Source organism: Sinocyclocheilus rhinocerous, unplaced genomic scaffold (assembly GCF_001515625.1).
Source record: "Sinocyclocheilus rhinocerous isolate Xijiao unplaced genomic scaffold, SAMN03320098_v1.1 scaffold822, whole genome shotgun sequence".
Taxonomy (NCBI): domain Eukaryota; kingdom Metazoa; phylum Chordata; class Actinopteri; order Cypriniformes; family Cyprinidae; genus Sinocyclocheilus; species Sinocyclocheilus rhinocerous.
In genome coordinates, this window is record NW_015624556.1 from 182,055 (window position 1) to 189,071 (window position 7,017).

Here is a 7,017-nt window from a genome sequence, read left to right on the forward strand (position 1 = left end):
GAGGCCATGCAATGAGAAGAGCTTAGGGTTGTAGTACTTTGTGGGATAGGGTGGAGGCGATTGCATGATGTTTACTGCATGACTTGTTTATTTTATAACTTTTTGCCAACTTTGAAGTTGCATTCAATTGCTTTGAAGTATTTTCTTATGTCCAGTTAGATGTGCTAATGGATTTTTATGATGCAAAACATTACCCACCCCTTGCCCCCCTCACTTATTTTATCTAGAAGTATCAAGGCGTTTCATTGGAGATGACCCCCAAAACATATTATACAGTGTCCAGCGATGCACTGTTCAAGGTCAGAGTCACGCGCCTTCCTCCCACTCACAAGAACCTCCGGGCGTCTCCTCGTCTACCTCCTAACCAGCCTGTGTTTAACACCTAGATGCTTCTCCAGTTGCTTTTTGCATTGCAGTGTTCTTTTCACTCACACTTTACCTTACACAACTTTCTTCCTTAATGGCTGCCACATCTCTACTTTCTGCCTAAAATCCAATCCTAGTATATTATAGACCTTATTTAGTGTGGACACCAATTAATTTGACACAAGCAAGACTGTGAGATATAGTGAGATACAGAAGTATATAGTTTTGTCACAATACCAGAATTTTGGTAGTCTGGAAGTCAATACCAGTAAAATGTCAAGATACTGTTACCAATACAAATTAACTATACTATTATCATAGTAGTGTAGTAACTTTACAATTTATGATACTATAGCAAAAAACTGTTTGAACAACTATTTGAACTTGAAAATGTAAGATTTTGATGCTAATTATATGTAAATAATAAATTAAAAAATGCAGCTTGTAGTCTTCAAATATTTTAGTTCTTTTGTTAGTCAATGTTGCTGTGTCAGGTGATGTTTGTTAATCTTCATTTACACTGCATGTCTTAATGCACACATCTATTTGTACACTTCAGATTTCTCTTTATCCCATTTGTTACTGTGGTTATGCATTTACATCATGTCTGCAGTTTCAGAAGATATCTTGCATTTTGACACATTACATTAATTAATGTTCTATCAAGCAAAACCAAATGCTTAGGTTTGTGAGGCACATAAATGTAGAAAGAGGCAACAATATCACTGACTCGATAGGGAGAGTGACGGTTCTATCAGTTCCCCCAGGGTCATCAGCAGTCCTTATTGTTGAGTCCTGACATATTCGACGAACTATACATCTAACCCTCACAGCCTTGTTTGTTGTCATCCAACTAAATAGGGACAGTTCTCTTAATAAGGTCTGTTTCCTTCTTTTAATGATTTTTTAAATCTCTCTGTAATTCAGTGTTTCTGGCACTTTCAATAATTTTCTCTTTCTGCTCCACCCAGAGAACCTCAGACCAGCAACTTGATTTGTGATGTGCATCTAAAATAGTTGAACTAATCTTGTGCAAATTAACCTACCCCAAACAATAAAGTAGTGACCGCTCCTTCAAATTTAAGGGAAAGTTAGGATAGACAAAGGGTTTAGACTGAATCCCACAGCTTCTGATATTGGCGTGCGCGTTTTTGCCACCTTCCAAATGAATGTTGGTGTGTCTGTATTTGAGTGGGTGTTGTGTGGTTTCTTATTGGGCTATTTGCCAAATACCAATTTTTAGGATCAATCATTGCTTAGATAAAGTGGGAGTATTAATACATCAATGGCCATGGGTTGCTATTTTTGAAATCGCCCCATTGAGGGCCTGGAGATTTCATCTTTTTAAGGTCAGTTGTTTTATTGTGAGGGTATGTGGTTAAAGTAGCCTTGCTCAACCTTGTACTAGTATTTCATATATTGTTCTGTTTATTTATGTTTATTTATTTATGAGCTGTTACAATAATATTATGTATGTTCTTTCTCTCTCCCTCCCACTGTCCTCTGCCTGTCTCCACCTGCAGGATCAGTATGGTAACTATGTGATCCAGCATGTTTTGGAGCATGGGCGTCCAGAAGACAAGAGCAAGATAGTGGCGGAGGTCAGAGGGAAGGTTCTGGCTTTGAGTCAGCATAAATTTGCAAGGTCAGTTAATGTGAGAGAACTGTATTGTAGAGATGAAACGGTATGAAAAATTCATATGACAATTATAGTGACCAAAAACATTCTAAAACTCTTAACGTGGCTTAATGTACGAAGACCAAATTTGGAGGACCAACTTTAATTTACTTTATTAATAATGATAATTATTAATTGTTCAAGATGGCGCCGACGCTGATGGCTGCCTCCGTGGCGTGCTCCGCAGTTGTTTTTATGTTTTTGTTAGTTTGTCCTGTCTTTAGTTATATCCCTGCAATCAGTTTCACCAGAGACGAATTGCTGGACATTCGGCAGTACACACCACCCGATATTTCACCGGTTTTCGACTATTCTGATGTTTTGCTGGACATTGTAGTCGGGGGAGCTGCGGCGCTGATCAAACGCTTCAGGACGCGGAGACGGGGGAAGCGAGCCGGTGCGCTCGTGAAGCTCAGACAGCACGGATTCAGAACGCCGTTGCCTAGCATCCATCTGGCGAATCTCCGCTCTCTACCCAACAAAACGGACGAACTCCTTTTGCTCTCCCGGACAAATAAGGATTTTTGAAACTCTGCTGCTCTGTGTTTCACGGAAACCTGGCTGAAAGACGCCATTCCAAACAGCGCGTTGAGTCTGCCGGACTTTCAGCTGTTTAGAGCAGATCGCGACGCAGAATCAACGGGGAAATTGCGCGGCGGCGGGACATGCTTTTACATCAATGAGAGGTACTTCAGCTCGGCCTTTAACACTATCATCCCAAACCTCCTCCTGCCCAAACTAACTCAGCTCTCCGTGCCCACCTCCGTCTGTCAGTGGATCAACAGCTTCCTGACAGACAGGCAGCAGCTAGTGAGGCTGGGAAAATACACATCCACAGGGCTGTACGTTAACTTTTTTTTCACGTAGCACTGGTGCTACAGAGGTTGAAAGTTTTGTAGCACAGGCCAAAAAGTTGTAGCACAAGTATAAAACGTCTGTTATCATGTCTGAAAACAAACACAAGTAATGGAGTTCATCACTTGCAGGCACCGATGTTCCATACAGAGCACAAAAAATACAAACCATCACGAAAATTGTTTTTAGACAAAGTTTTCTTAATTTGATAAAAATGGAAGAGTGCAGAAACATAACACCTCTTACACATTAATGAATAATTGATTTGTTAAATCAAATGAAAAATGGTGTGTCTGATTGGTCCAGACGCTACATCCCCAAACCAAAGAAATCCAAAATTACAGGACTTAATGACTACAGGCCTGTGGCTCTAACGTCTGTGGTCATGAAGTCTTTTGAAAAACTGGTGCTGGCCCACCTGAAGGACATCACTGGACCCTTGCTGGATCTTCTTCAGTTTGCCTACAGAGCAAACAGGTCTGTGGACGATGCAGTTAACATGGGACTGCATTATGTTCTGCAACATCTAGACAGACCAGGGACTTATGTGAGGATCCTGTTCGTGGACTTCAGCTCGGCCTTTAACACTATCATCCCAAACCTCCTCCTGCCCAAACTATCTCAGCTCTCCGTGCCCACCTCCGTCTGTCAGTGTATCAACAGCTTCCTGACAGACAGGCAGCAGCTAGTGAGGCTGGGAAAATACACATCCAGCACCCGTATAATCAGCACTGGAGCTCCTCAGGGCTGCGTCCTCTCCCCACTGCTCTTCTCCCTGTACACCAACGACTGCACCTCTAAAGACCCCTCTGTTAAGCTCCTGAAGTTTGCAGACGACACCACACTCATTGGCCTCATTCAGGACTGTGACGAGTCTGCTTACAGACAGGAGGTCGAGCAGCTGGCTGTCTGGTGCAGTCTCAACAACTTGGAGCTCAACACGCTCAAAACTGTGGAGATGACCGTGGACTTCAGGAGAAACCTCCCTGCACTCCCCCCACTCACCATCATGGACAGCACTGTGACTGCAGTACAACCCTCCCTTCTCTCCAAGAACTGTATAGGATAAGTCCAGAGTGAGCAAAAGGGCTGGCAGAATCACTCTGGACCCCTCACATCCAGCACACTCCCTCTTTGAACTGTTGCCATCTGGTCGATGCTACAGAGCACTGAGCACCAGAACGGCCAGACACAGGAACAGTTTCTTCCCTCAAGCAATCCATCTCATGAACACTTAACAATAACTGTGGAACACACACTATTTATACACTCATACACTTATTTATCTAACACTCATACTCAGTCTACACCTCAAATTTGCACATAATATACAGTACCTGTACATACAAAAACTGTCTATTGTAATATACCTGCACATACAATTGTCAATTTATATATTTTTATTCCTTATTTACTTGTTCTATTTTTTTATTTTTTATTATCTGTGTTTTTTGTTCTGTCACTGTCATTCTGTTACACTCTGGAAGCTTCTGTCACGAAAACAAATTCCTCGTATGTGTAAACATACCTGGCAATAAAGCTCATTCTGATTCTGATTCTAAATAAAGAATATTATGTACAGACAAGCAGTAGAGCCCAGAATTTGCACAGAATGCGAAAAGATTCACATTAAGCGTTTTCCTCCCATAGAGTCCATAAAGAAAAAGTTTAACGTGGCTTAAAGGAACACTCCACTATTTTTGAAAATAGGCTCATTTTCCAACTCCCCTAGAGTTAAACAGTTGAGTTTTACCATTTTCGAATCCATTCAGCCGATCTCCGGGTCTGGCGGTAGCACTTTTATCTGTAGCTTAGCATAGATCGTTGAATCTGATTAGACCGTTAGCATCTCGCTCAAAAAAGACCAAAGAGTTTCTATATTTTTCCTATTTAAAACGTGACTGCGATTTTCATGGCTAGGAACTATACTCTCATTCTGGCGTAATAATCAAGGAACTATGTTGCCGTAATAGCCGTAATATAGGCGCAATGATATTACGCAGCGGCCTGAGTATAGCAGAGGCGAAGGCGATCCAAGGAGTTTTCCTAACCTCCCCCTTAAGATTAAGGCATGGCTGGGTCTACATGGGACTAGATCGCTGGGATCGGCATTGACGTCAAGAAATAATGTTCTCCACTGGCAGGAAAACCTCTTGAGTAGCAGCAGTAGGCCTAAATATCCATCTGTCGATTTTGGGTCATGGTTTGATGCAGCCAGTGCGATTCGCTAGAATGACATGACAGACCTCAGATCTCCTCTCGGCTGCCTCGAAGGGAAGTGCTGATGCCAATTACTCAATGCTTGGAGTTACAGGTAACAGGAAAATCAGAACTAACATGCAACTGTTACATAAAAACAGGAAATAAAAAACAGAAGGAAAAAGAACATACCGAAAGGTCTTGCTCGTCAGATGACCCAATTCAAAATGCTATTGGTACAGAAGGCTGGAGTTGCAAAGTCGCAACACTGAGAATTTAAATGACTGCACTTTTGACAAGAGCTTCCGACACAAAAGAAGAACGTGTGAGCTGGTGGTAAAACAAGTCGCGTGACAGGTGCATTGATTCGTTGTTGTCGTGCTGACATGAAACCTGGAGGATCTGCAAGGTAAAATGAAGTTTGAGTGAAACACCTGCTCTGTGAAACAAAATATCTTTTTATTCTGAATAAATGTGGTTAGTAAATCGCTTCACTCGTCCTATTTTTGCTGCGGAATGAGGTCAGGGAAGGTAGGCTTAAGTAGGCTGCGATGCATTGCATTTTGAAAGAACCACAGATACTGAAAGCTCAATCTCATGATGTATTATCAAGTTTGTTATACGCCAAAGGAAAGGCTGAACCATTTGCACCAGGGACTGAAGATCTTCATGTATCAGATAAGCCTGATGCAAAGAGAACCGCAGAGCTATGTCCTTGACATTCAAAGGAGACAAACAGCCTCCTACCAATCTCAGCTCGATTCAGATGACTTTAACTCTCTGAGGAGATCACTTGCACCCCAGCTAGGGTCTACGTTGGATCTATTTTTGGATCTGACCCTCTGAAGCTTCGCGGGATGGCAAACTGGAGCTCTCCCACTCAGGGTTCATGACTCTTTCAGGCTTGACTCAGAGGTGGGCTGTAGTAGGAGTCCAGGAGGACCCGTTCGTTGCACTGCAACTGCATCAGGCAACTAACAATTCTGAAGAACAACCAAGACTAGATGAAGAATAACACCTGTGATAACTGTAGATTGAGTTAATTATTATGCAAGATGACGCTGTCCTCATATCTTAACTGCGCTGTTAAGTTCTAATAAAACAACAAGTGTAAAGAAAAGAAAAATGTAAGAAAGTGGTGAAAATCTGATTTCCAGCTGTTGGTTCTGGTCCCCCAATGATAAATGCTCAAGTTGAGGCTCAAGAGGTCTGAATAAGTTGAAAAGAATATAAAGAAGGAAAATCAAATTGACTGAAGTATGTTGAGAGAAGCTGGTCAGAGGTAGAGTGTCTCTCTGGCACAGAAGGCCGTATGCGATTTAAAGGAACACTCCGCTATTTTTGAAAATAGGCTCATTTTCCAACTCCCTTAGAGTTAAACAGTTGAGTTTTACCGTTTTCGAATCCATTCAGCCGATCTCCGGGTCTGGCGGTAGCACTTTTAGCTTTAGCTTAGCATAGATCATTGAATCTGATTAGACTGTTAGCATCTCGCTCAAAAATGACCAAAGAGTTTCGATATTTTTCCTATTTAAAACTTGACTCTTCTGTAGTTACAATGTGTACTAAAACCGACGGAAAATGAAAAGTTGCGATTTTCTAGGCCGATATGGCTAGGAACTATACTCTCATTCTGGCGTAATAATCAAGGAACTATGTTGCCGTAATATGAGTGCAGCAGGCGCAATGATATTACGCAGCGCCTGAAAATAGTCCCCAGCACGCTCCCTGTGCAAGCAGATGGTCACACTGGTTATGTTGACGGAAGTTAGCCTATTTTCAGGCGCTGCGTAAAGTATTAAAATAAATTCAATGTAGCTGTAGGAGTGTTAAATAAAAAATAAACTTGATTATCTTCATCCAGTTGTTCCATTTCTATAGGTTTGGTAACATAAAAGCTCTTAATTCCAAAGATAATA

At 41.7% G+C, this 7,017-nt stretch overlaps 1 protein-coding gene across 5 annotated transcripts in view; it reads left to right on the plus strand.

The window, feature by feature from the left end:
• The window catches only part of LOC107742796 (pumilio homolog 2-like), a 107,381-nt gene that overhangs the window by 95,502 nt on the left and 4,862 nt on the right, over positions 1-7,017 (plus strand). For 3 of the 5 annotated variants that reach the window (XM_016555848.1, XM_016555836.1, XM_016555844.1), the window contains exons 20-21: positions 228-299; positions 1,890-2,011. In XM_016555848.1, coding sequence (XP_016411334.1) covers positions 228-299; positions 1,890-2,011 — 194 coding nt within the window. The remainder of the gene's footprint in view (positions 1-227; positions 300-1,889; positions 2,012-7,017) is intronic. The other 2 variants (XM_016555858.1, XM_016555866.1) reach the window with 1 other exon arrangement.